This window comes from Odontesthes bonariensis, chromosome 6, assembly GCF_027942865.1.
Source record: "Odontesthes bonariensis isolate fOdoBon6 chromosome 6, fOdoBon6.hap1, whole genome shotgun sequence".
Classification (NCBI taxonomy): Eukaryota; Metazoa; Chordata; class Actinopteri; order Atheriniformes; family Atherinopsidae; genus Odontesthes; species Odontesthes bonariensis.
The window spans coordinates 20,318,187-20,344,502 of record NC_134511.1 but is presented as its reverse complement, the minus strand read 5'-3'; the positions used below and the strand labels follow the sequence as shown (position 1 = coordinate 20,344,502).

General features: G+C 40.4%; 3 protein-coding genes across 6 annotated transcripts in view; 2 read left to right on the top strand and 1 right to left on the bottom strand.

Moving 5' to 3' along the window:
* The first annotated feature begins 549 nt into the window (after window positions 1-549).
* On the top strand, window positions 550-6,178 carry LOC142382890 (ubiquilin-1-like). 3 transcript variants are annotated; one of them, XM_075469021.1, is made up of 11 exons: window positions 550-752; window positions 919-1,061; window positions 1,494-1,618; window positions 1,723-1,982; window positions 2,183-2,335; window positions 2,519-2,636; window positions 2,876-2,997; window positions 3,395-3,478; window positions 3,739-3,854; window positions 3,982-4,150; window positions 4,718-6,176. In XM_075469021.1, exons 1-11 carry the CDS (start codon window positions 621-623, stop codon window positions 4,859-4,861), a joined length of 1,566 nt encoding a protein of 521 aa, XP_075325136.1. In that variant the 5' UTR covers window positions 550-620; the 3' UTR covers window positions 4,862-6,176. The 3 variants fall into 3 exon arrangements, with proteins under 3 accessions (XP_075325136.1, XP_075325135.1, XP_075325134.1); XM_075469020.1 differs by having other exon boundaries at window positions 585-1,061; window positions 1,723-1,805; window positions 1,917-1,982; window positions 4,718-6,178; XM_075469019.1 differs by having other exon boundaries at window positions 585-1,061; window positions 4,718-6,178.
* A 1,186-nt stretch (window positions 6,179-7,364) lies between these two features.
* Window positions 7,365-15,220, bottom strand: LOC142382211 (putative gluconokinase). The gene is made up of 6 exons (XM_075467814.1): window positions 15,012-15,220; window positions 14,048-14,126; window positions 12,681-12,711; window positions 12,464-12,550; window positions 9,398-9,441; window positions 7,365-8,596 (listed from the first exon to the last, which is right to left on the bottom strand). Exons 2-6 carry the CDS (start codon window positions 14,083-14,085, stop codon window positions 8,221-8,223), a joined length of 576 nt encoding a protein of 191 aa, XP_075323929.1. The 5' UTR covers window positions 14,086-14,126; window positions 15,012-15,220; the 3' UTR covers window positions 7,365-8,220.
* Window positions 15,221-15,780: 560 nt separating this feature from the next.
* The window catches only part of frmd3 (FERM domain containing 3), a 57,749-nt gene continuing 47,213 nt past the window's right edge, over window positions 15,781-26,316 (top strand). For both annotated transcript variants that reach the window (XM_075467813.1, XM_075467812.1), the window contains exon 1: window positions 15,781-16,108. In XM_075467813.1, coding sequence (XP_075323928.1) covers window positions 16,004-16,108 — 105 coding nt within the window. In that variant the 5' untranslated portion in view covers window positions 15,781-16,003. The remainder of the gene's footprint in view (window positions 16,109-26,316) is intronic.

Below are 26,316 nucleotides of genomic sequence, written 5' to 3'. Positions count from 1 at the left end.
ACAAACAACACATTAAAATCTGCCACTTACAGAGTCACAAGATTTTGTTCAGAAACAACAGTTACGATTATTAAAACTTACAAAATAAAAAATTTAACTCAAATGAAAACTGTTGGCTATATGTGTGTCAAAGATTAGCGGTGAACATTTTAATTTCGATCCATTGTGCTTAACTATCTAATAAATGTTTACTTTTAACGTGGAAAGGATTTAAAGTGGTAAAACTTCCAGATGAAGTCTTTGAGATGCTGATGAAAATGAGTGGTGTAGTACATCTTTAAGTAGTCTCCCGTTGCACGAGTGATCGATAAGTTAAGAAAATATAGCCCAGTGATTACAAAGTCATTTTGTGCTGCATCGGGCTGCAATGTTCATTCATGAAGATGCGGGTTCTGGGTGTGCGCGTCACTGCGCAGTTGGGTTACAGCCGGCCCACATTTACACAACTTTCTGCAGAGTCATCCGGACACACACACACACACACACACACACACACACACACACACACACACACACACACACACACACACACACACACACACACACACACACACTCCTCCGCCCAAGGACTGCGCGCTCCAGGTCTGCTCATCCTCAACATCACTCCGGACAGGACGGAGATGTCGGCCACGGTAAAAGGTGAACCCAAAGCAGCTGATGGCCGTCACAGGTCAGGAAAGATCCAGGTTGCCATCAGATCCGTCACGGGAAGCAGACACCTCACTGTCAGAGGAGACTGCACCGTCAGACAGGTCAGGGGGTCCGAACTCGTCGTCGGACGCTTTGAGCGTACTAAGGCTTGATTTGATGTTCCCACATCGTATGATGTTATGGTTAAAATACCCAGACGACAATCAGTGCCGTTGCTGCTGTGTTTTCGGTTTGCAAAGTGCTTGTTATTTGTGCCTTTGTGTACAGCTGAAATGGGTTCTGTCAGAGCGACTGGGAGCCTCAGCAGAGCAGCTGGTGCTGATCCACTCAGGCCGGGTCCTCAGAGAGTCAGAACTCATTAGTCACATTAAACGACAAAATGGGTCAGTCAAGCTCTGTATGATCCAAAGGTACGCAAACACACACTGAGGATGGACAGGATGTGGTCAGATACGCTTTTACTGACTTGCAAATATGAATATTTTGTTTGTTGCTAAATGTAAGAACTGTAAATTTGAAGGGGTAAACTGCCTTTTACAGGAGGGGCCGGGGGTAGGCCTACTGAAATTTCAGCCGGAGAAAGATTAAATTAGATCGACACCTTTGTTCATAAATCAGTTCTGTGATATGGAGTTACTGTGTCTTTCTTAAAGTGTTTTGTTCAAAGCTTTGACTCATAAAGTCAACATCTGCTGAAGGTCTTACTGATATTCTGTCCTGTTACATGTTGGTGGCAAAAACTATGTAGGCTACATATAAATGGGGTTTGTACCATAAAACTCCACATGTATAAAGAGCTTTGAATAGAGATCTGAAACCTTGACTCAGTCTCTCTTGCCCAGGCCTCAGCCTATATCTGCTCAGCCCCTTGATGATTCAACATCAGAAAGAGTCAAATCAGAAGTCACAGCTCCTCTCAACCCTGATCCCACCCTAACAACGACTCCAACTTCACCACTATGCCTGGGTAAGAACACCAATGATCCCGCACCTCCAGCTGATATCTGCCACTCGGCTCTCCATTGCATTTCCTGTACAAGCACCCGTTCTTTTGAACCCATCTCGTTTCAGTCGAGGGTTTAGAAAGTCTTGGCTTGGAAAACAGTGAGTCGGGTTTCTTCCCTGCAATCCAGCGGCAGATGGAGAGCCAACTGGTGGGTGACCCCGAGATGATGCGTCTTATCCTGGGCAGCCCCTTTGTGCAGAGCACCCTCTCCACCTCCGGCCCTCAACTAACGAGACAGCTCATTCTGTCTAATCCCCAGATTCAGCAGGTCCTGCAAACAAACCCTGATGCAGAAAGCATACTGAACACAGATGTCATCAATCAGGTGTGTGAGTGTATTTTTGAAGGATGGGTCATGCACATGTAGAAATGTGGCACATATTGGCACATTGTGCAAGTTCATCATTGTTAGGATGCATGGTTTATATGGGAATTTAGTTGTTTGTGGTGAATTGTTGTGTTCTCCTTGACTGATTTTGCCCACCAGTTCATTGGACATCTTATCCCGCCTGCTTACCTCCCCAGGTGCTGGAGCTCATCAGAAACCCTGAAATGATAGAGGGAGTGATGCAGAATGAAGACGGAGCATTAGACGACCCTGAAGCCATCCCAGGTTCTTCTGACATCTTTCAGAAGATGGAGGCAAAAACACACCAGCCTAGTGGCAAACTATCACAGGTATGGCTCTGAAGGGGACATTCCTCTTAGTTATGTTTTCAGATTGGGTCAAATTTATCCTGTGTGTTACACCTGTCATTTGAGATGTCTGTATCTGTTGTGTATTCTCGAGAAAGATAAGTCCAGTTGTCATTTAAACGTGCTGTAGAAATCAAATTGACATTGACATTTGGAAATGCTCAGTCACCGGAGGTACACAGCAAGTCAACACCACCCCCCTCCAGTGACTCCACAGATCCTCTCAGAGAGCTGACTGCCACTCCCACAGCTGATCCAAGAACTCAGAACACTATTACTGCAGGCAAGATGATACAGTCCACACAATTCAACTCTACAAGTTTCTAATGCCCTCATTACGCAGCAAAACTTATCTGTCACCAAATAAACACAGCCAGTTTATAGAAGAAGCACATTTATGTCCTTATACATCTAAAGCAGTCCTGACTTAATGTGAGAGGCTTTAATTGTTTTAGAAATAACGAGGCGTAGCTTTTTTTTTTTTGTCATTTTGTACCTGTGGCCTGCTTCCTCTTGCTCCAGGTATGCAGTCACTGCTGGAGGAGATCACAGCGAGTCCAGGTCTGATGGAGAGTCTGCTGTGTGGGCCATATGTCAGCAGTCTTCTGAACTGCCTCAGCCACAACCCTGACCTGGCTGCACAGGTGTCACACACACACACACACACACACACACACACACACACAATGTATGCTAGCTTACAAACATGATGAATTTTTGTGTTTTTACAGTCTTAATTTGATCCTTTTGGTAGCGGTGGAGTCTGACATGTTTGTAAGTCCAGAAAGGAAAGAGGAAAAATTGCCATTAGAGACAGTCTTCTACATGTTTAGGCTTAAATGAGGTTTCCCCCACAAAGTTAAAGAGGTATTCAGCTGATTGCAATTAGCTGCCTCACCACTAGATGTTAGTAAAACCACAGGCCTCTAATTTAAGCGTGATAGCCGACAAGGCCACATATTTTCACCAGGTGGATGCAGAATCTTTCCTTCCACTAAAGAAACAAAGAGGTTTATTGCTTTAATTCTCATATTGTTACAGATGCTGCTGAGCCATCCATTGTTCTCAGGAAACCCTCAGCTTCAACAACAAATGAGACAGGAAATTCCTCTTTTTTTGCAACAGGTCTGTTTATTCGTTTCAGTGTTACTCTGCAGTCTCGATAGAATATTTCTATGTTTCTCTTTAATAGATACCAGTGTTGACCTTTCAAATAGATGTATTTTCAGTAGATTGAGAGTTGTTGGGATGATCATATATGGCATCAATTTTCTCTTACTAAAATCCTTACATGATACAGCTGCCACAAATGTCATTTGCTGTAATGACAGCACCCTTGTGCTTTTATCATTAAAATCTGATTATTAATTCTCAATAATGTGTAGATGCAGAGTCCGGAGCTGCTGTCGGTCATGTTGAACCCCAGAGCAACGGAGGCTCTGCTACAGATCCAACAGGGCCTGCAGACTCTGGCTGCAGAGGCTCCCTCCCTCCTGCCAACGTGAGAACAAGCAGACATTACACTTTGACTTTAATCTATTCTCGCTTAGTTAATTTTATTCTCGCCTTGTGAAAATAATTGCATTTTAAAGATGTCATAAAAATACCACCACCTATCTATCCTGCAGAGCTGGACCTGGAACCAGTGGTGCCAGTGTTAATGAAGCTCCTGGGCTCGCATCTGACTGTGCTCTGAACAGTCAGTCAGAAAGCGGGATTCAGGTTGCCACAGTAACAGAGCAGCAGCAGAAGTTTGTACAACAGATGCTACAGGCTCTGGCTAACACCAACAATGAGGTATGTCGGTGTTTCTTTATTACCCTGCTAATGATGATCTGAAATGTTGGTGAATTTAAACTATTAGCATAGGAAATACTTTTTCGAAAACAGATCCTTTGCAGTACTGTTGTATTATTATTATCATGATTGTTATAATTATTAGTAGTAGTTGTATTATTTCTAAATGTACATAAGTAAGTTTTCTATCCTCTGATGTTGAGTTACTTGCCACAGAAGAAGTCAGTGCTCCTGTTTACGCTTTTTATCCCGCAGTTCTCCATTTGTCCAGTTTGATCGAAAAAGAAAACTCAGCAGGGATGATGTTGAGTAGTGCACATTTCTTGTTATGATTCAGTCTGGCAGCGCAGACTATACGGAAGGTCTCTCTACAGATGGTCTCTGAAAATGTATCCATCTGTTCGATTTTGTTTTTGTATTTGTTTTCAGGGATTGAAGGACAACAGCTGAAGGCTGACTTATGGGTTGTGTTTTCACTCCTAAAGGCACAAGACCTCTTTGCAAATGATTTGTGGTGTTATTGGGATAAGAAAGACTTCAAATAACTCTTGCGTCATGTCGCTTCAGGTCCGTCATGAGGAGGACGAATTCCAAAAGGAGCTGGAGCAGCTGAGCTCAATTGGGTTCAGAGACAGACAGGCAAACCTTCAGGCACTCATCAGCTCAGGAGGAGACCTCTCCACTGCTATCCAACACCTACTCAGTCTCTAAAGCACACACATATACGGTGTTGTCTGTCCACTAATGACTGTATGTGTACAGACATCGACACGTGAGAATCTGCACTCATACGTACATTGCACACAGTAATAAATTAATTATTATCAATGATTTATGTGCTTCAGGAAAAACAAAAACTAAACATAATGGAGTTGCAAGCCATATTGATATTGCTGTACTTTCAGTCACATAACTCATACTCAATCCATAACTTCTTATATTCATTTCTGTCTGTAGTGGTATATTAGCATAGTCATCCTTGGTTTGCTTTACAACCAAACTATACAAACAGCCTGAAACGCAGACATAAAAAATGCAGCTATGAATAAAAGTGTAATGAAGCCAACGCAATTAACATCAGGAAGACACCATCTATGTACACCGCACGTAACACCGTACATGTTCAAAAGTTGACTGCTTACTAACATCCTGAGTCGCTCTATAGAACAGAGGGAGGGTGTTCAATAAAGTGACAAATTTTAATGACACAAAAGCAGAGAAAACAATAAAATAGTAGTGGAAAAAATAAAAACAGAATTCACTGTGTTTGCTCCGCTCAGACATGAATAAGAAATAAATCCACCCTATATACTGTAGACTTGTAGTAGTTGCATACATTTTCAAAAGCAGCACATGTATTATTAATTTCTACGCTGCTACACTTTACGCTCAGGCCTCATTTCATGTTGCCACCTGGACAGATTTTAACACCCAGAGAGAGTCGGATGCCCTGAAAACACTCACAGGGCTCACGCTCTTCCGCTCAGACGACAGACTGAAACCAGGTGCACAATATGTTGTAAGATGTTCCCACACTCTCATGCTGCTTGCGTGTCATCCACTTCAAGCTGTAAAGAAGGCAGACACACCAAACGCTGATCAGGTATCTCTGCATCAGTTCCAAATGGAGAGGTTGTGCTTTGTTAAGTAAAAACGGGCTTGAATGTTGTCATTTGCCTTGATGCTACAGGGATTAGAAACTCATCATCACACTCTCACAGGAGAATATTCTGTCTATCTTGGGGAAAATGCACTGCGACACAAACCGTGATGATAAAGACATTTACTTTGCCTAGGTGATGCCCCGTGTGCCTGACTGTACTGACCAGTAATGCCAGAAATTTGACGTTCTTCCCAAAATGTATATGCTACAAAGTCTTTGTGTCACAATGTTTGAATGGATTTTACATCCTCCTGGAAGTGACAGCCAACTCACTTTCATTTCTGACTGACCTCTGGATCTAATTAAAAACAATTATGTTTGTTCTGTTATTTGTGTATTTTCTTTCTTTGACTTTGTACACCATGTTTAAGTATTCACTTTTTTCTGCATAAGAGTTGACATTAATCTAACGGGCTCTTAGGGCCGCTTTTTCATTAACAATGACTGTTGATTGTGGTCTCTTTTTTTTCTATATTGTAAGTATGCAAGTTGGTATTAGTATTAGAGAGACAAGCTTTATATATATATATATATATATATATATATCCATCCTTTTTCTATACCCACTTGATCCAGTACAGGGACGTGGGGGGCTGGAACCCAAATTCAAACTGTCATTGGTTGAGAGGCAGGTTACACCCTGGATGGGTCACCAGTCCATCACAGGGCCACACAAAGACAAATGAGACACACAACCATACACATTCACTCCTAGTGACAATTTAGTCACCAAATAACCTAACATGCATGGTTTGGACAGTGGGAGGACTTTATAAATATGTATATATTCATTCCGTTTGTTCCTGTTCTGTCATTTTTTAGACCAACTCTCAGTGTTTTAAAGAATATGGGGCAGTTACTTTGAACTTTTTTGGTGCTGTCATTTAGTTTGCCTTGTTATATTCATAATATTTGCATTCAGTCTAAAATATCAGTCAGTATCTTCAAATGAATCTTTTCTGTGTCACTGAGCGTCATTAACATGGCAAACTGGAAAAAGCGACGTGTCACTTTTTTAAACACAGACATGAATACAAATAGCTTGATTTTCATTAACTGAAGGGTAGTATGTGTATAAGATGGTGTCCTGCATACCTGCTTTCAGGTCCTCACTCAGATCTACAACTACCTGCCAAACAAGACACAACCTCAGTCATAAAATGTATGCATATGAACTGTTTGACAACTGGTGTACATCTGTCTGTTGGTGCCAGACTGAAGGGGTTGTAATCCCCAGCAGTGTGTGTGCGTGCGACTGGATGTGTGAGATATGGGAGTAGCTGAGGGGGTTTTCTGGATTAGAGGCTCCAAAAATATTCAGGTTGAGGTTTGAAGATGAGTCACACCATTGAAACAGATCCGCAATATGGAGTGGATGCGCATGTGTCCCCTGAAGAGGCCAAAGGATCAGGGGACACGGATCGCAAAGCTTTGACTTGACGAAATTTCTAATCATTCTACTTTATCATATTTAGTGTGAGGACCACAGCTTTTATGTCACCGCATGAAAGATGGTTAACAGACTGTATACACACATAAATTTTCAGCTGCTTGATATTTATTGCACATATTTTCCAATGCAGTTTGATCCAGTTTGTTAATTAAGATTATTTATTGCTTGTCTAATGCAAATGCTATCTAGAGAGGAAGCTCCAATGCATTTATTCAGACTATTAAAGATCAAAGCTTGATGATCAGTTATCAGACCAGTGAAAACCATTATTTCTTCACAGTGCAAACTTTTACAAGACAATTAACAAGTTCACGAAGAGCAAGAATTATATCTATATTTGCTTTTTGCTGCATACAGCTTCCCGTTAATATTGCTTTCACAGCAATCCTTATCAGGGCATGAGCTTGAGATCTAATCTAAACCCCTAAACCTACCGCCAACCACTACCGGCTCATGTATTCTATTCTATTCTATGTATCCTATATTCTGCCTCATTATGACCAGACTTTGGTCCCTATAAGGATAACTGGACCCAGTAAGGTCAGCGATTATAATAACTACAATTTATTCTCTAGCAAGTCTCAAAAGTCTATATCAAAACTCAGCAATCCAGCAACAGTTATCAACTTTTTTTTTGTTGTTGAACAAAATAATGTTTTGTGTTCCTGCAACAAGTATGTTTTTAGCAGCTGGTTTAAAAATGTAAAATACAGGGAATGACAGAAAATCATTAGAATTTACTCTCTGTAAGGCCTTTAATATCTGTGGAGAATCTTATGGCCATCACTGACTTAATATACAGCAGTTGTTAATGACACTTTGCTCTGGAGCAAGATATCGATCTCTTTAAGGCATTACAGCAAAAACCAGGGGCTGTTTGGACATCTGACAACTGGCATGACTAAAAATCAAGCTTAAAAACTGGGGAATGTTAGTCTCTGTGCTTCACTTTGATTACGACTTCACGACTGATGAGGATTTCACGCTGTTGATGTGCTTTTCGACCTCCCCGACCATGTCAGCGATGCTCCTGCTGATGTCCAGGGGCAGCACGTTCTCCTCATCTGATGGAGGTTCTAAAACATCAAACTGGGACCGTAGCAAGTCTGCTGTCATGTAATGTCCCTTTCGGGCCACCATCCTCTGGTAAATGATATTGTAGTCACCATGCAGGTAGAGGAAAAAGACATCAGGAGCAGCTGAAGGCAAGATCTCTTGGTGGGGACCAGTAGAAGAAGAAAGGGCTGTGGAGCCATAGAGGAGGATCTGCCTATACTGGCGCTTCAGGGCAGAGCAAACCACGAGAGCATCAAAGCCTGAACTCCTCTCTCTGTGACGGGAAGACACAAACATTTGCACATAGATAGGGATGCCATGAAAGAACAAGACTGACTGCTCAACTGCACCCAGACATGTTGTGTGGATATCAAGAAAATTTTCAAAAGAACGAGGAAGAAACTAAAACTCGAAGCTAACTTTGGTCTCAAGCAGCTAAAGATATAAGAAAGGTGAAGAGAATGAAGAGAAAAAGAGTAATGCAAAAATGAGCAGACAGTAAAAAAATTACATATATATATATATATATATATATATATATATATATATATATGTGTGTGTGTGTATGTGATTGTGGAGGAGTTTAGGACAAGCAGCCTTTGATGTTGCCACAGACGTCTTAAGAAAAAGATGACCCACTTTTTCACATCCCCACCTCGTCTCCACATTCTCACTCACTAAATCTGCCGTTCCTCTGTACACCTCCTTTTCCCGTCTTTCCGGTTTTCGTCTCAATTTTCAAAAACTTCTTTGATACATATTTCTTTAACATCTTCCAACAATTTTACGCCTGCAAATTCTTCTGTCACAGCTCTGCTCCTCTGCTCCATTTAACTCTCAACTTTCTACCATTAAAAACACTTTGTTTTTTATTTCCTGATGGTGTCTACATGCATGTGTAGTATGTAAGTAGAGGGGACATGAAACTGTGCAGGCTATAAATCAGTATCGAGACTTGGTTTAAAGTCAGGGTGACAGATTACGTCTGCAGGACATTAATCTCTCTGGTGTCCTCTGAGGTGACAGAAACATAACAGCATGTGTGCGGTTATGTATGATGTTAGTTGATTCTCACCTCTCAATGACTTCGTGTAGTTTGAGAAGCCATGGCCATCTGTCCTGAAAAGGCAAAGACATGTTATGGCTTTGCTTGATATTTGAACAAACTGTTCAGCGTATTTGCACCGAAATGACGGCAATATATTTACAAACCCCATATACAGTTGGGAAATTTTCTAAAAGAAAAACTTATATCTGTCATAAGACAAGAGGACAGATAGGACTGTCAATAAGACAGAAACCACTGTTGGATGCGCGAGACCTTCAAGCGAGCGAAACTGCCAAGACGCCATCATCTATTAAGCCACGTGGACTCAGGGGTGAACTGGAAAAGCTTTCTCACTCGGATGGCTCTCATATATGTAAGGGTAAAATTGATGATGAAGAAGTGTATACTGGAATCACCAGACACTTTTTACTGGGGAACGTGCCCCTGTAAACATGCGCTGTGCCCCTGTAAAAATTCCCATATACATCCTTCAGACTACGCTACGACTGATGTGCAAAGGAAGAATAACATAGGCACGACTTTCCCTTTCACACAGCATCATTGTTACACATGGATTGACAACCACAGAGTCCAGACCCTAACCCCATTAAGAATCTTTGGGATGTGCTGGAGAGGGCTCTGCACAGTGGTCCGACTCTCCCATCATCAACACAAGATCTTGGAGAAAAATTAATGCAACACTGGACGGACATAAATCTTGTGACATTGCAAAAGCTTATCGAAACAATGCCACACCGATTGAGTGCCGTAATCAAAGCTAAAGGCGGTCCAGGCCAGGCAGTGTACATCCAGTACAGGCTAATTTCTGTATACAGTAAGGCAGTGTTGGTGGTGGTGTTCTGGCTGGGGGCCTGTGCCCCTGTATAGCTGTATGCCAAGCAACGTCCTTGCTGGAGAGACATATTCTACCATCAAGGTAACATCTTTACCCAGGAAGTCTGTTTTTTTTTTGTCAACAGGACAATGAAAAGACCTCAAGTGTGAAGTACAGATTAAAGTTTTCGGTGCATTTTAGAAACTTTCCCAACTTGGGATTGTACTTTCAAAGACGTATCAGGTGACATTTTAAGCAGTGATTTGTTAAACTGCCCATTGGACTATTGTACTTTCCAACTACTAAGTTACTCTTTTCAACTTGAACTTGCTCTCGTCTAAATAATCAGCTCTTAACCTTTTTTGAAAATGTGCAGCGCGTGCCCTGGTAGCCTCAGGCTCAAAGAGCTGACTGAACAGTCTGCATCAACCGCTGACCTTCGCTGCACGTCATTCCCCATCCCTTTTTTTCCTTTAACGTACCACAGTTTCTCCACGTTGTGGAGAAAAAAAGAGCAAAAAAGAGCAATATTTGTCAATTTGACTGAGATATACTTAAGACTATTTAAAGATTTAAGGTTAATCAAAGCCGAAGGAAAATAAACCACATTTACTTTGTTTGAATGGTGACAACTTTTTAAAAAAATTTTTTTGTACAAATCAATGACAGACGAAGAGTGACCCCCGCCCTAAAAAAAACAAGACTACTTAACATTTTAAGATGTGTTTATCAGTAGAAAATGTTGTTAAGAGTACAACAATAAACTGAAAAGTCCAATGTCAAGCAAATAAAACCACGGTGGCAGAGGAGTGACGTGGGACCCGGCAGACTGAGACGGTGGCTAATAAAAGGTGCTTTCATGACATTAACATGCCTCTGCATTTCCTTCCCTAGTTTGTCTTTCACGCATCTTTAGCTACTTGCTATGAGGATGGAAGGATGAGGAAAGATGAGCGGAAAGATAATCATGTGTGTCCTCAATCTGAACTCATCCAGAAGCCCCCTCTCTTCGAAGTCCTCATCTCTTTGAGGTGCATTTAAGGTTCAGTCCTCCTCGAATGTTTAGTGGGGACCAATTTTGGGGTACAGGAAGAGAGAGAATGCATGGAAGCATGTTTTATAGATATTGTATATCAGATATCATATCATATCTATATATTTTTGATCCAATTGTTTTTAACACTTCTATTATTCTTTGGTGCTGTTATTTTTTTTAGTTACTATTTTCCCAGTACTGTGTGCCATCTTTGTACACAGTGTACTCTCTTGCTGCTGTAATATTAGGAATTTCCCCTTGTGGGACTAATAATGGTGACCCTGACCCTACACTAACAATGAAAGTGAGCGTAAAGCATGTGTACGTGGGTTCATATTGCCAGAATTCTCTCTTTAATGTTCTACACTCTACACTTTTTTAAAGGAACAACTCAGGATATCAAATAGATCCTTCCTGAACTTTAACTATTGTAGTCAGAGACATAATCTGTTTCAGTTCACACATTTTTGGAGAGGAGTCACCCTCTAGCATCCAGTCTGAGCACGCTCCTGTCCTCTTTGGTCACACCAACCCCAACTTGCCCACTAATGCCAGCACGACAGACAGATTTTAGCCACAGTATAACAGTAACTCTCCATCTATATTTCTCAAACTGCCAGCTGTTGACTGTTTTTGAAATATGCCACAATGTTGGAGAAAGCCGGTTCCCTATTTATCCTGCTCATCATGAGGAGTAGACTTCTGAGTGGGAGGTTTATCATCAGCTACCAAACACAGCTACCAGCAGACTGCTGCCAAATGTTGGCAGGCGCTCCTCTGCCTGCAGGCTTGTACACTCGACTTTGGCAGGTAGCCATGCAAATGTTTGGAGGTCTCACTTCATTGAGAAAAGTCACTTAGGACAGGAAAAAAAGATCAATATTGAACAACCAGAAAAATATTCCGATGAACTGAAGAACTGTGGGCTGAGATCAAAAGCTAAGTATCCAGCCTTCGTGGGCTCTGGTGAAGTCTCCTCCAGCTACATGTTGAGTGTTGTGCAGCTGCAAGTCTGAGAGAATAATTTACTCATGACAGAGGAGAAATTGTGAACTTTGTAAATGACTGACATGCGGCTGGAGCTGACAAGACAACTCTGGGAGAGCATGCACACATCTTCACATTATGATCTTTGACATAATGTTTTGTCTGGTCCCCCATCCTCATCCTCGGGTTTGACCTTAAAAATGCAATAAAACATGACACACACTCCTGGGCTGACCTGGTCTGTGAGCGGTTCACCACGAGTCATCTTCTCAATGTTCTCCAGAGGGTGGAAGTTATCGCCTTCATGCAAAGGCCAGTCCAGCTGAGGGATTACAGGCACAGACAGGTGAGTATCAAGTGTAACAGTGCGCAGAGACTTAGTGGTGAGTGTGTGTGTGTGTGTGTGTGTGTGTGTGTGTGTGTGTAGTGAGGTTTTGGCTGAGTCTTTTTACCTTTTCAGATAGGAACACCCCTAAACTGCTTCTGGATTTCAGAAAAGGAGCAAGACAAACCAACTGGATTAACAGATTAAAATCCTTGTTTAAAAACACACAAAAATCCATGCAAATGATTAGACTCCACATGAAATAATTGTTTTGAAAATAGATGCAAAATTAAAACAATATATGCAAAAACCTTTCAGTTACCTTTCAAGACAAAGATGCCAAACATCAAAGCTTCCATCTCTTAGATGTGAGAATTCACAGCTTATTTAGTTGTATGTACAAACAAATGGACGAATAAACATGCCGGCCAGAGTATTCTATTTGATTTTTTCCCCCCACTCTATTCCAGTTAAATGACTTCAGGACCCTGCAGGACTGTGCACTGCTGTCTTCCTCAGTAAACTTGAAACAGATACCAGACGTATGCAACTATTTATGCAACAGCTCATTAATAGTTGATCAACCACCACCTAATGGTTCTTAAAGTAAACAAATAATTGATATATATCGCCAATTCAGAAGCTTAAAGCCTTGAAAATGAATCAAGGTTTCTCGAATTTGAAATGATGTTTAAATGCAGAGGAATGCATATGTTTAAAACTTGGAAAGAAGAGTAGTGAACGAAAGGATCATTTGAACTCATCATGTTAAAGTTTCCCTTGGTTGTAAAAGTCTTAATCTTTGTAGCATGTGGTATATAATTCCTTGTATTTGATCCAAAAAAAACTTAAAAGCTCGACAGCATTGGATGCACGGTCAAGTTTATGAATAAAGCACAGTTAAGACAGTTTGGAAAAAACAGCAGTAGAAGCAGCACACATACCAAATAAAAGTGTGGCTAAAGTAAAAACAAAACATTACAAAAATAAAACAGTAAAGATAAAAAAAAAATGGACTCTCCTTCTGGAAACAAAAACGTGTTTTAAGACGAGATTTCAAAATAGGAAAAGTTGGAACCAACATGCACGGGCGGTTGGTTCCATAATTTGGGGCTATAACAGTAAAGGCCCAGCCTCCTCTGTGCACCAGCCTTGACCTAAGGACAATTAAAAGCAAATGATCAATAGATCTCAGGGATCAAGTGTAAGAGAAATAACAGAAATAAAATTAAAAAAAACAGGAGAAAGCCTCATAAGTCAACAATATGACCTTACAAATGAATCCTAACATTCAGGGAGCCAGCGAACAGAACCAAGCACTACTTCCTAGCTCGTGTTAAAAGACCTGCTGAAGCCTTCTGGACCAGCTGTAGCTGTGAGAGGGAGACCAGGCTAATACCAATATACAAAGCCATCACAATAGTCCAGTTGGAGCGTGATGAAAGCATGTATTACCAAAAGTCAATGAGTCTCATAAACAGAGAGTGTACATACTTTCCAGTACCCGATACTCCCATTATGATGTAGATCATCCTGTCTGTGGGTATTCACACACCTTGAGGCTGATCCCCGGCTGAAATAAATCAAAAAAGGCAAATTAAATCTGCTGTAACAGAGACGAAGGAAGTTTTCAGTAAAAATAGTAACTAATACCACACTATGAAAGTACTCCATCACAAGCAGAAGGGCCTTAAAAATGTTCCACAAGTCAATGCATATGGTTGCAGTATGAACAAAAACCCTATTTTCTGATTGTAACGGGATGTACACTTGACCTGTCTAAGGTATAAGTTTCAAAATCAAACACCAGCAAGTCAAATTTGACCTGGTTGAGTCTACAGTCAGGACAGTCTCAATGGAATCCGAATCTATGTCTGTCAAGTTTACGGAGTGGTTTGGAAATGTTAAAGCAAAAAATATTTGATTTTTTCACATGTAGATTTTCATGTAGTATTCCTCTTTCTTTTTTTCTTTTTTTTTGTCGGCCACCACAATGCAAATAGGTATGACAATACTATACTTGCTGTAAAAGCAGGTGAGTGAAGAAAATACACATATAAACTGTTTGTAATGACTGCAAGTACCAATGATTTGACCCAGAATTTCTTTACTCAATTGTCCAAATTCCAGATATATGATTAAAACATTTCTGTCTTCAAGCAGCCAATCCAGATAATTTGTCAAGAAAATAAACAATTTCTAAATTATTTTAACCTAAAGAGTTAGTCCTTTCAGTTAGTTTTTCTCTGCTTCTGTTTGATTTCGAGTTATTTACAGCAAACATTAATAAGCTCTTCAAAAGCTCTTGTGTGCCACTAAATAAGGTGCTATTTACTAAGAGTGTCAAAGTGGTGGAACTACAGTGCGGTGGTATTAAAAAGTGAAATTATTTTATCCATTTAGCCAAACTTATATGTGCACAGACGTTGAATACTTTTCTCCGTTGGATGCAACCTACCGTTACACTGAACAGGTGGTGCTTCCGTGTCAGCTGTCACACTACAGCAGCAGTCCATTAAAGGAAAAACCTGTTGCCAACAAGCATATTTTATCAGTTACAACATAAACCTCTCGGAACACGCAAAGAGTCCGTGTGGTCTGACAGCGACGCTCAAGAAAAGCAAAACACCCTGCTTCCAAGACTTGGACCATGGCCGCGGGTTGTTTTTGCTACGTGATGACGCACGCCGCACGCTCACAATTAAAGGGCCAGCGTTGGGTTTGTGTGCGTTGCATCAGAGCGGTCTCTGGTCGCGTCTAAAGTCTCTTTGACGTCATATTGATGAAAATTGAACAATCCCAGTCGAAATTAGTCTATTAGCAGAACTGTTTGGTGGGTTTTCGACCACTCTGACAAAAATGGTTTATTTTATTTGACAAGTTAATCAGAATCTAAATTTCTTTCCAAACACTAGATATGATGAACATGCAAAGGCATGTTTCCAAGGCTGGTTTTCTTTATCATTTCATTAAGACCCCATTATAATAAGGTAATTAAACGTTTTTAAATAAAAGTTGGATGAACATTGCTGAATTAAAAAAACGGGAACTTGTTGTCAAAGGGAAGAGCACTCCACATGTCAAGTAATTCACTTTCACCCGAATCATCAAACCCTAGAAACACTCTGAAGGGGCTGAATTTTGAGGTGGAGTGGTTGAGACAAACAGAGAGAGAGAGGGGGAAAAGCCATCCTCCCTCCCGTAGATCCATCAGTGGGGAGGCAGAACACCGATACAAGCCCTCCTCCCTCTGTCGCATCCATCCTTTCTCTCATCCTTCCATCCACCTCTCAATCCACTCATTCATTTCCAAGGGCGTCTCAAGGGGTGAAAAGACCCGACGGACACCTGCTGTGCGTGCGTATGCGTGACTCTTCGGTGTTTTTACGTCAACGACTTGCTGTGTTTGGTGCCGCTGACATGAGGAGCTGAAACAGAAACGACACAAGGATGAAAATGCTCCGGTTTCGCAGCCCCAGCATCCGCTCCTTGGACCAGGAGATCCTCTGCACGATCCGGTTACTGGACGACTCCGAGATCTCCTGCAGCATTCAGGTAGAAGAAAGCCTCATGAAATGTGCTCTGAGATTATTCCTCACGTGGATGAACGAGGTGGATTCCCTTCATTTTCCATAGAGGCACCGAGGATGAATTAAAACTGTTTTCGATTTAAGGCTGTTACAACCCCGCGTTGTTTATTGTTATTCTGACCACATCGTCATGTCTGCAGATAACAGACCATTTCAATGTATTGTTCTTCCAGTTTCCCTGCTGTTGTTATTTACTACATGCCTCTGCTTTCCCCCATTCATGCAATTATGTAGTGCAGGGGGGGGAACGCATTTGTGCTGGCTGATCTAAATGTGACTGACACTGAGAGAAGTTAGGATGAACTTTGATTTATCATAACAAAGAAAATGATGAAGCTCCATGGGCGTGGTGGTGATGATAGTGATAACGAGAGGGACAGAGATACTGCTGTTTGGATTATTGATTGCAATCACTTATATGAAGCTGGTTGAGTGGAGCAGCAAGAGGTTGGTCTTACTTGTGTGATTTCACTGCAGTTGCCTGCCCATAAATGTAATGATGCATTTTGTTTCCACTCAGCCAGCTGCAAGTCGCCCTTACACAGCCAAGTGACAGTTCAGATTTTAGGAGACTGCACTATTGAACATGTTCTGGGTGTTTGGAAATGCATGAATTGAACTGGAAGAGAATGATTTTTATCTTGATGCTCTCCACTAAAACACAATAGCCTCACAAGCCTCCACTTGTCAGGTTCAGATCTATCATCTTTTGAGACTTAGACAATACAGGTGTTGAAAGGATGTAGTTGATTTATAATAGGCTCAGTCTATGTTTTGTCAGTCACACATCCACACCTCCATCAGTTTATTAGGTACACCTCAGACATCACTTCTGACCACTACTGTTTACATCGAAATCTTGATTGTGAGTAATGAAAGCAGCATGATGTAACTTGCATATTAAAATACTATCAATAAGAGGATAATTTTTTTTTTCCAGTATAAAAGCAGACTGATGTAGATGTGGCCAATGGCAGAGTTCAGTTTTAAGGGGATCATGTATTACACTGCAAAAACTGCTGCTTTGAGCTTCTCTGATCATGAAGCCCGATCGGTAGCCTAAACTCTAGACCAATATTAAGAACAAACATAAAACCTTGCATTTTCATTTAGGCATTAACTTAATTTAAGCAGATTAGCGACTGATGCACAAACTGCAACACTAAAACTGAACTGCAGTTGAAAGAAAAACAAAATAGATCAGTCCTCATTTTGAGAGCTGACCTGAAAATGAAATATATTTTCTTTTTATAAGCAAATCAAACGCTGTGGCTTTTCAAACCCTCCAGAGACACAGTATAAGTGAAATCCTGTTAATCTGCTTACATATGACTCATAATTGTAGAGCACATGTCTCAAAAATAATGTCAGTGTTTGACTGCTAAACAGCATTTGAACTCCAGGTCACAACATTGCTAATCTCAATTCTCTTTAATTCTGCTGTGTTAACTCAGCATTAAATCAAAACCAGTGAGCTTGAACAGAGTTGAGAGCGCAGTGACTGAACGCTGCTCTGAGCAGCACCCCATCTCATCCCAACCCACCTCCAGAAGAAGTTGTCGGCTGCCTCGGCTTTATGTTTAACCCTGAAGGACTGACAACACTCACTGCATGTCAAACTAACTGTCTCAGTGGTATTCTTCATGTACCCGATCAATGATTTACAAAATGCCATTATGTCCACAGAGAGAGAAGGACGGGGTACAGACAGATGAAGAGGTTGTGTCTGTTTCGTGGTGTTCAGTGTTCACATGAGTGCTTGTGTATTTGAAAGTACAAAAGTGTGTTAAACTGTGTGCGCACACCAGAAAACATTAAAGTGTGACTTTTCAGCCGAAGTTGCCTGAATGCAAGAGTACATGAGAGTGAAAGTGTGTTGGTGCTTTTAGCTGTGTGTCCACGCTTCTCTGTTTGATAAGGAAAATGGACATTTATGTTTCTAGCTGACTGCGTTTTTACCGGGCTTTCTTTAATGGCTTTGTGTTCCGGTGCTGAGATGCTCCTTCCTACATATTTCATGACATCCTGTGCTCCTCGTGCTACACTTCTGCTGCTCGACCACAGCTCATCTGCTCTTTCCAGCTTTCTCCAACTCTTCCTCTACAGTATCTGCTCATTTTTCCTGTCTGGATTTCTAGCTTCTGTCTTATTGTGTTTGTTCTGCTCTCCATTGGGCTGAATATGAAGGTCAGGATACATAAGAACTGCAAAATTTGCCTATGAGTACAAGTCACGATTGAGTAGTTTGCCAAATGTGAGTCTATGGCACCCTTTTTTCCTTTAACTTCCCTCTGAGGCACCAGATCCTGTCATGTCCCCTTGGGGTACAGTGTTTGGCATTACTCAGATAATTCTGAAGACTAAAAAATTGTGAAACGCTACAGAAGGATAGATAGAGTATGAATAGCAATAGACAGTGCAATTCAGCCTCAAACATGACGATGCATTTGACTGTGAAAGTCACTAAAACGCAAATCTTGAAAAATAATGGATAGTGTGTTTGTCAAGCACCTTTCAGTGCCATTTAAAATGCATCAGAGGAGACATAGCCCATCCAGATGTATAGAAATATTGCATTCACTGAGAAACGGTAGTCACATCTCATCAAGTTATGTGAACAAAAATTTGAACCTTTTGAATGAGAGCCTGCTAACAATCATGTTGCAACAAAACTGGTCAGTTGCATGGAAAAAGTAAGCACCCTTGTGTATTTATCAAACTTTATGTGATTAGAATTACAATCAGGTTTTTCCATATTAGGTGTAGAGTCATCGTTTTATCGTCTTAATAGCCCGCTTAGTGTTTCAGAAAACAAATCTGTGGATGTGTATGGGTCTTGTAAGGGATTTAAGAAGATATCATAGTTATTTTAACTAATAACACTGTAATCAACAAAATCAGCAAGTGGTGTAGATTTCAAACAATTTCCAGATTAATCCCCAAAGGCAAGCGCTGCCAGTTAAAACACCAACTGTTCTAAAATTGCTTTAGGTCTTTAAGGGGGCAAATATTCGGGGCTGACGTCTTCGCAGACTGATGAGAAATTAACTCTCAGAAAACTTCAAAATTACATCACAGGATCTGCGGGTTATCCTTACAACTGTCGGTGTCAAAGTTTACAGTATCATACAATATGTAAGAGATCGCACATTTGTGACCTCCACAGGAGGCTACCAGGCAAAAACCCTTTCTCTGCTAAAGAACATCAGAGTAAAACCATGTTACCATCGAACATACAGGCAAAGACAACGCCTTTTGGAATAATGGTATGGGCAAATGATTAAGAGATAGATTTAAAGCCACAGCAACGGCATTTTTGTGGAGCCGAATGTAAAGCACAGTGGTAATTTTATGATTTGGGGTTGTGTTTATGGACCAGATTGATTAAACCCTGAACCCTGCATCATATGAAAAAATGCTTGAAGATAATATGGGATCATCTGCCTAAAAGTTTAAATTCAAACTTGTAAATGTGCCCTTTCACAAGATAATGATGCTCATGACACAAGCAAACTGTCTAAGGGAACGGCTTAAAAAAAAGACAAAATGAAGTCAAAGACCAGATTTAAATCTCACTGAAATGATTTGAGGTGTCTGAAATAGGCAGTGCATGCAAAAAACAACTGTGTATAGAAGAGTATATCAAAGACCTTGAGAGAGACTGATGCAAAATAACCTTGAGAAGTTATTTCTAAGGGGCTTATTAGCTTCTGAATCCACTGAGACAACCTTCTTAAAAAAAAAAATCTATCTTTTGTATTTTTGTTTTTTTCAGTAAAAGGTTGAAAAGCCTTATTTTTCATGTGGTTGAGCTCAAGCGTATTAACCACATAGACAGGCACTTTATAGAGGACTATCAAATGTTTGTTTCTTAATGTGATAAACTCAGTTTTTCACAACTGAAAACACATCTCAAACAAAGTCTGTTCTCTGTTTTCCTTATTTTTTTAGTATATTTCTTCCAAAGGCTTGATAGGTGATAAGGAGTTGAATGAAGTTTTACGTGGGAACAGATTTTCTTTGCATTGTCAGAAGGAAGTAGGGAAGAAATTCTGCTCTCATCAGATTGCACACATTTACACGGAGATCGCCTATCTTTGAAAATATTTAGATTCTGGTTCATGAGGCACGACGGCAGCCTTCAGCAATTATTTCCACTTTTTTTTTTTTTTTTTTTTTAACTCTGACACTAATAATAGCTCAACAGCAGGGTATAAGGCAGGTAGAAGAGAGGGTGCAGTGTGTGTTTTTGTTTGTGCACAGCCCTTCGGCGCTAGCCTGGGCGAAAGCCGACTGTTGACTCCGTCAAACAGTCTGGAAAAACCCAAGAGGAATCCGTTTCCATGGAGGGTGGGACCTTACTCAGCAACTTAAATTCATTGGCGTTCCCTTAACCAATCAGTAATGTTTAGAAAGGACGTAGGTTATGCGCCGAGGTTCATGCTTACTCTCGCGAGGCTCTAGCTCGCGAATCACGCTTCCCACATCCGCTTTCATTATACCGGTACCATTTGATAAATCAAACTTTTCCCAAAGCCAGTTGGAAGGAGAGCTACGACATCCTTGCCACTAACAAAATTGACGAGGCATTCCTCTTGCTCTTGTTTTAATTGTGTAATGCTCTCCAGAGTTGAGACAACTTCATGGATAGCTTCTGGCGTTCTTCCGTCGCCATGTTTATTTCCGCTGTGGTTGAACTACAATTATATGGACTACAATGGACTCCGCGCGTGAGTTCTGCGTCACCACTCGCAACTGTTTGCTGATTGGCAAAACACTGAGCGAACCGAGGTAGGGGGATTTGGCCAGACTATGTGCGGAGCCAAAATCTTTGGGCGGAAGTACGTAGGATGGCGTCGCCAGGCTACTTCGGCGCTGAACGTGTCCAGCCTGCTTCTCCTATGTTCAGTGGTTGTGTTAAGTTAGATCCACTGGAAGAAACTCGTGTCAGGATCAATATGCTTTGACCTCCTCTGCTTTCAGATCTTCTCCAGTCATCACTTCCTCTTTCTCTTCTCATCATCCCGTCTGTCCCTCTCTATATCGCTGTCAACTCCTTTAGCATCTTCCTCTCCTCACTCCTCCATATTCACCCCACTTGTCCGTTGCCCCATTTTCAGCACATTTAAGCCTCTGACCACCTTTTCCCACTCTATTTTAACATCACTTATCACTCATCTTCCTCTTCCTGCGCTCCCTCCCTCTTCTCTGTGACACATCATGTATAATTAAAGGAGATCACTGTTCTTCATGAGGCCAACATCAGTCAGCTGTCAGCGATGCGCAGTGTGTGAGAGCCCATGTAGATGTGTGTTTGGAGGGTGCATGAAAGATTTAAAAGCAGCCACTGAGCCAGACTTCTGCAATTACAGTCATTACCGTACCACACTTTGCAAGAAAGTTGTTGAATTGCTCTGTTTCTATTCTGGAGTGAGTCATCTTATCAATACATCACAAATGCCTTCTGTTTAAAGTTGCATACTGATGAGGGCATTGATTTGCACTGTATGTCCCTGCTGTTTGATCAAGGAGAGGTGTGTGTGGCTGAGGCGGTAGTCTATACAAGATTTTCCTCTGTGTGCCTGGTGTTTGTGTGTGTGTGTATTTTGTTTCAGCTAGTAGGCATTCATTGATGCAAGTTATAAATAGCACCAGTTTTCTATTCTTATCCCGCTTGCTGGCGCCTCTTTGATGCTCTGCCGAAGATGACTAAAGAGAAATAATCCTTTATTTGACTTGTGCTCGGAACTGAGAGGAAACAACTCGAGATGAGACAGCAAGGAAGGAAGGATACATCAACAGAAATGCGACGGGTACAAAAGTTTGATAGTTGATAAGAGAAGATATGGGACGTCATGGTCGGTTGACAGCAAAGATCAACAGGGTGCAGGAGGGAATCTGAGAGGAAATGAGATGAGTGGCTGTGGAAAAAAGATTAAGCAGATTAAAACATGAAACAGATTTTAAATGAGACTGGCAGAGCAAGCAGATTTTTCATTAGGAAAACAGGGTGGAGAAAAGAGCGAATGATAAACAAGGAAAGGGGGAATTAGGCAAATGATGAAAAGAAAAAATTACACAGGATGAAATGTGGATAAATTTACAAGAGGAAAGAAAAGCAGGAGGGAGGAATATTTAGGTAAAGGTTAGAGGTTATTCAAAGAGCTGGTCAATACGTTTCTGTTCAGATCTACATTTTGTCAACTTGCTTATTCAGAACAATTGCAGGCACATTCAAACATTTTCAAGTTTTCAGAAATAGTCGGTCATGACAAAATTTGACTTTAAGAGCATATTCTATGAAACCAGGTACTTTTATTATTGAAGAATTAAGGGGTGTGAATGCAAACCTCTGATGTTTAAATGATTACAGAAAACCGATGGTTATCTTTTTAGAACTGAATTTGAAACTGTCAATTGAAAGGTTTTACAATTAAACCTCTTCATCATTTCAGAGATTTCAGAGAGTAATTCAACAATGTGTGCTTGAATCCATGACCTTTGAGGTCAGTTTAGAGTGTGCGTGCAAAAGACATGTTGTGAACTTCACATTCCCTATCGTGGCTACATATCTGATCCATATTTTATACACAGTCCATGGTTCAAAACAGCTGAACTAGTTATTTATTGTAAAATGTTTGACAAAATTCCATTTATTTTATATTAATGAAGATAATCCACTGAATATTGATACCTCTGTTCATGTAGCCGTGGTGGATGAATAACAACAACAACAAAAACAGTTAAAACCCACAATGCACCAATAAACTACACAGTCAGAATTGTATTTAGGGTTTAACAAAAATAATAAGGGTCTAGATTAATTACACTTTGTTTGTAGGCACACACTCATATTTGCAAAAGCTGATTGAAACAAACAGCAGGCTTCCGCATTTATAACATCCTCACAAGCATCAGTGCAACATCATTTGAATTAACATAGTTAATCATGCCTTTAGAATATAAACTTTTAGAAAGAAAAAGGTAAGTATGTAACACTTTCTGTGAACTGAGCATCTATTCTTAGTGTTTATGTGTTTACATCAGCATCCTTATAATGTGAGTGTGCATTATCTGTAGTGTATTAACCCTTTTCCCTGAGGGAAGCACACACACTTACTTATTACATCAGGAATACAGATGCAGGTTTTCACCAATTTGTGCTTAAAAAAAGAAATAATAATAAAAAAAATAATGAACAACAACAAACCAGTCATGTAAACATGCATAATTAAAAATTTTGTCTTTTTCTATGCACACAGTTTCTCCCTCCTTTTCCTTGGGGTTCTTAAGTTAGCCAGTTGTGTGCAAAAGCTGCCTCACGCATCCACTCGTAACAGCAGTGCTGCCCCTGCAGTCACGCTGTTATCGTTTCTCTTCTTTTAATCTCCTGCCATCCTGAGTTAGTGTCCAGCTATACAGAGAGGTGAGAATGATTTTGATCTATTATCACAGAAACTGCTCCTGCTCCATACATCATCATTTATAGCTCTACCACAAAGCGAGTTAGGCTGTTTGCCCAGCCGTGAAACTCAATGAGTGCAGGTGCACAAAACATGCTTTATATCAAGTGTGCTCATGTGGTGTGTTTATGTGAGCATCTCTGGAGCCTGACAGGTAATGGTAAGGTAATTGACTTCTCTCCCCCCACAAGGACAAGGTCAGAGTCACCATTTTTCCACTCACACGTATGTGGAGGATTATCAAACCTCTCAGTGTTTTAGTACTAAAAGCAGAGACAATAGACATTAACTGAGAAAATCAGCAGTGATCACTTGTCATTCAAGCAACGTTCAATTGTCCCCCAAAAATCGGGAGTTGAAAATGCATTTGAATGTGCCTGAAAATGTTTGAGAACCACTGATTCATGTCAAGCATTCAATTACAGATTCACCAAAATGAAGCTTTTTTCTGTGAGGAAAAAAAAACGGAAAACAGGATCGAACAGTATTTTTCCACAAATCAATATAAAAGTGCCGGAACACAAAAACATGAAAATATATGATAAAAACCTTTTAATTAAAAAACTTTTGAAGAATGCAGCACAGAAGTCAGTGCATCATCAAAGTCAACAGGAAATACAAATACATGACATCATACATCTTATAATACATATATGTTTCATATTACAGTATTTCAAAAAGTGAGAGAGGAATTTTATACTCTGATGCTTCTTTAGAAAAGTCAGAGGCTCAAAGACAACTCTGCACTAATGATAAGACATGCAAGTCTTTCCATTGCCAAGTTAGTAACTGCATTCAAGAGTCCATAACAGCTGTGGGTCAGATGTTGAAGATGTTAAACCTCCCCCACTTTGCAATGCAACTCACGAGGTAGAGTACATTTCATCCTGACATGTGACAGACCACCTTTTTTCTTCAAAGTACCTTTGTCAGTGTATTCTTTTTTTGAAAAAAAAATTGCAGACAGTTATAGAAATGGATGATGGTGGTGAAGTCTGGATGTGGCCTTTAATTGAGCAACCTGTAAGTTGCTTAAACTTAAAACTGTAAGTTGAAGCTGATCCTCTGCTGCTCTGAAAATGACCATCCCAGTTCTTCTTTTTTCTTGCCCTCCAAACTCACAAATTTTAACTTTGCAGTCAATTTTAATGGAGATGTCAGAGTTTCCAAATATACCAAATACCTCAGGGGTGCAATATGTGGAATTGTGTATACACAAAAGATGCCTGGTGTACCATTTCTCAATATGTTGCAGCCATAGATTAGCATAATGTAACAATCCAACAAACAATACAGAATACAAGTTTAGCTGGTAAATGAGAAGTGTGTTTCTGCATTATTAAAACTGAACTAAGGTTTTGTCTCGGTCCTCATCTGCTGAACCATCTGCATCGCTCTCCCCCACATCCAACATATTGATTTGTCTCCGTTATATCCTCATCAGGGCTCTGAATCGATTCATTTACTGGCTCAGGCCCTGGAGTTTTGGGTGGCTTTAGACAAACTGATACTCAAAATAAATAGGACGAGAATGTTGCTACACATGCACAAACGCTTGTTTATTCACTTTATTACTGAATAGGCAGTTAGAAAATGGAAAATTGGTTCACTTACAACGTAAATTTCCATTTTCCCCAAAGAGCGGCAGTAGGGACAACAGTCAGAGAAAAGCCATGATTCAGTGTTGCATTTGTCCATTAAAGCCACTCAGCTGTAAATTGGTTTGTGTGGAGGTAGATGGGGCATATCATTGTCTTTAAATCCACACTTCTGTCCTTCTTTTTGTCTCCTGTGGTTTGCTTCCTTCCAGAGTGTGCAGATAGGGTTGGTTTCTCCACAAGGGGGAATCGCAGAAATTTAGCACTTCTTCTCCTACAGCGTGTCAGTTCAGTTCAGTCAATTAGGTACGGTGTGTCATGAAATAAACTGTGTAGCAGTTGATAAGGGATTCTCATAATTGAGCTGGCATGCATAATGATTAAATAACAAGTGGTGTTTAACTGGGCCAGGGCATCCAGGGTCCTAATGCATGAATCACTGTGGCAAAAAATAAATAAATAAATAAAAATTCACCTGTGTTAGATCCAAGGACTCAGGTCAGCTGGTCCAGTCCAGAGTCCAGACTAAACACGGAGAAGCAGCATTTAGCTGTTATGCTGCAAACAAGTGGAACAAACTGCCAGTGGAGATTAAACTTTCACCAAATGGAGACATTTTTAAATCCAGGTTAAAAACATTGTGTCTTTTCATGAAATCTGCACAGTATCTTTTTAACTTATGTAGCGTTACCGGGTATTTATATACGTATTAAATATAAGGATTTATGAGATGTTCTTACAGTCTCAAATAAACCTTACCTCGAATTCAGGGCACCACCTACCTAGGTTTTAACTTAATTTAAGTCACAGTCAGGTAGGAAAACTGTTCGAAATCTTACGATCCTGGTGTTAAATTAATCTTTCAATTAATAATCAATTAATATTCAGTCTCATATCTCGCTACTTTCGTGAAGTTCTCGTTTGGTTGGACAGACATTACGTAAAGAAAGCATACGACACAATCTGTGATTATAACATATATATAGATATATGAGCTGTTTATTACAATGATATGATCTTAGACATGAACCTTTAAACAAACAGGAGATGCATGGAATATGGGTGATTATATAAAACACTTAGTGAATATAAAATAAAATATGGGAATGGAG